At 36.9% G+C, this 2829-nt stretch overlaps 1 protein-coding gene across 1 annotated transcript in view; it reads right to left on the reverse strand.

Moving 5' to 3' along the window:
• The window catches only part of mapk15 (mitogen-activated protein kinase 15), an 8908-nt gene extending 6641 nt beyond the window's left edge, over positions 1 to 2267 (reverse strand). Inside the window, exons 1-4 of the mRNA XM_014005816.1 lie at positions 2091 to 2267; positions 1865 to 1967; positions 1381 to 1479; positions 608 to 637 (exon numbers count right to left, since the gene is read on the reverse strand). Of these exons, the coding sequence (XP_013861270.1) occupies positions 608 to 637; positions 1381 to 1479; positions 1865 to 1954 (219 nt within the window). The 5' untranslated portion in view covers positions 1955 to 1967; positions 2091 to 2267. The remainder of the gene's footprint in view (positions 1 to 607; positions 638 to 1380; positions 1480 to 1864; positions 1968 to 2090) is intronic.
• Between the last annotated feature and the right edge of the window lie 562 nt (positions 2268 to 2829).

The following is a 2829-nucleotide window of genomic DNA, read 5'->3' on the forward strand; positions in this document are numbered from 1 at the left end:
GTTTAAAGTCATATAAAACCACATCCAAAATGACATTTTTGCTCAAAACACATTATTACAAATAACTTCATTTCTGAACATTTATGATTTGATTTCTTTGTATGTATGGATCACTTGGGTTGTTACCGACATCTGGTGAAAATTTCATGTCATTAGCACCTCTAGTAATATATTTACTGAGAAAAATGGTGACATGTTCAATACTTATTTTACCTGCTGTATATATATTTTTTTCCAAAAGGCTGTCTTATTCATTGGCACCACAAAATGTTCTCAAAGGAAACTATTAACACCTTAAAGCAACATACATTAAAACCAGTGGTTCACAAAGTGGAGGATGGAACTTCACTGTGGGTCATCAAACTCCATGAGKTCTTGGGCTAATTTACAGAAATCAAACAAAATTTTGAATTGATTGCTACAAGTATGTATTTGTTAAACTTATTTCTTAGCAACATTTTCACTCTTTAAATAGCAATAGTTGTAAGTATCTGCCAATGTTATATTCTGGGAACGACTGTATGTATACTGTAGACTGATAATGATTGTGGGCACAGACTGAAGCTCGACAGTTATGGAGGTTGTTTCATGTGGACGATATTATTACCTGAAGAAACATGATTTCTCTGAATGTTCGCTGTAAAAAACAAAGCAAAGCAAAACATTGTAGTTARGATGTGAACTTTAAAGAAATTATAAACTTAAAAACAAAGTGATCTAGTTAATAATTAGATGCCTTCGTTGAAGGTGAAGTTTTTACAGAATGCATATGAAGGTTTGCAGACAAGTGAGGACCAGCCACAAGGTTATTTATGAAGCTAAATACTAAATAGCTAAAGCTAAATAGGGCCAATTGTAATTAACTTCATGTTTAACTTCAACTAAACATGAAACATCRCGTTCCTTTTCTCCCTGATCTAGCTGAGCATAGCTAACAAATAATAACTAAGCTCTACATAGTATTTCATGCAGAGAAACAGTGTTTTAACATGTCCTCTTATATACACTGAAAAATACTATGTGTATGACTSGCTAAAYGTGAAATAAATAAAACAGAAATACTTCCAGTTTAAATGTATGACTTGCAACTTCCCAGCACAACTGGGCYGCAGCAAAAGTAGCTTGCAAAAATGCAGCTAAATGGAGATTTACCAGGCAAACTTCACAGGCTACTTTTGAAGCCCGTGCAGCTCCAGTSGTGGGAYGCAGTCATTTTGTGGATAAAATAATYGATATGTATTATGGGAGATRTAGTTTTTTGTCAGTATTTTAAAACATTAATACATATCTGAAACTGTCGGGGGCCACAAAATGCTGTGGTGGGTCACATTTGGCCCTTAGTTTTGATACAGTTTGATATTTTATGTCACTCACACACACCTGGGCGTCTGTTCTGTTTCTGAAAGCATCAAATATTTTTTTCACTGCCACAACCTCCCCAGTCTGTCTGTCAACAGCTTTCCATACGATGCCGTAGGCCTGAGACAGAAAAAAAAAAGTATGTTTCATCAGGTGGCCTCTTGGACCTGCAGGCCTCTCGTGTCTTGTCTTGAGGGCTGTGGTGCAAAGGTAGAAAAAGACTTGAGGCAGGGCWTCAGAATTCACTGTTATCACAGTGAGGCCCGTGGATCATATTCACCAGGACGCCAACCACAGACCAGCAGTGGAGAGTAAAAACAAACGAGCTGTAAAGCTACAATGTTCAGCTGATCTGCAAAAACACAAAATCTGCTGCCAAATAAACCGCTTAACTGAGTCAAGTCAGGAGAATGTCAGGAATTCTCTTTAGATGAAAATAACTGAAGCAATAAGCAGGATTTTTCTGTAGAAAAATTGTAACATGGTGAATAAAAAAATCACTCACCCCTTTCCCAATTCTCTTCTTAATTTCATATTTGAGAGAAATGTGGTTCTCCACCTCCGAGATGTTTGCTGACTGATACTTCTTGCTCATTTTGTTGTTATTCCTGTAGAAGTTTGTATTCACACAGAGAACATCGTCAAATACTCCTGCACGAAACCACCAAGAACAGGTGTTCAGACAGGTAGTTTTCATTTATTATTGATAGAGCAGCCGCTGTGGGCTATACCTGCCAAACCAGGAAGCGACCACTTCGGTTAAACCCCGCTTTTCTCCACTTCTATCCGTGTTTTCTAGAGTTGTAAGTTACTTTTTTGTCTCYATTTAGAAACTAAAATTTGTTCTACGTCGTGCGAACTTCACGCGACYCCTGCAGAAAGGGTTTGTAGCTGTTCGTCGTCACGGTAACGAATACGCTGGTGCCTTTTCTTAAAGGGGTCGCAGCAGTGTCGTGCTTCGTTGTTGAGACGAAGCGGCGGAAATACTACTACAAAATAAAAGTACCACTTGAATGCTTGAACTGAACATCTTAAAAATGGATAAAGTAAAACATTTCCCTTTGAAATCCTGTGGCCACAGGTCCCCCCGACCATGGTCCTCATGGGATTATGCCATGAACAGAACTGCTTTTATTCCATACAGTAATTGTAATATTTTTTAAGTTAGATTAAATCTGTTTATAAAGGTAAGGTGTGTGTAACCACAAGCATATTTAGTTGTAGCAGAAGTAAATGCACATTTGTTTTTGAAAATTTTGCAGTAAAATGGTTTACTTCCGGTTTTAAGCTTTGCGCTTTTATTTTGAGTGCGCACTTCCTGTCTAGCGTAGTTCATAAATATGGAGAATATAAAGTTTTATGCAATCAAACAAAAAACGTTTTTTTTATTCAATCAAACAAAATAACCGTTCAAATAAAAAGTTTTTTTCAGCCATTACTTTTCTAACCACACAAAAAAGCTATTTCACT

The sequence above is a fragment of the Austrofundulus limnaeus genome, unplaced genomic scaffold (genome assembly GCF_001266775.1).
Source record: "Austrofundulus limnaeus strain Quisiro unplaced genomic scaffold, Austrofundulus_limnaeus-1.0 Scaffold32, whole genome shotgun sequence".
In the NCBI taxonomy this organism is placed as follows: Eukaryota; Metazoa; Chordata; class Actinopteri; order Cyprinodontiformes; family Rivulidae; genus Austrofundulus; species Austrofundulus limnaeus.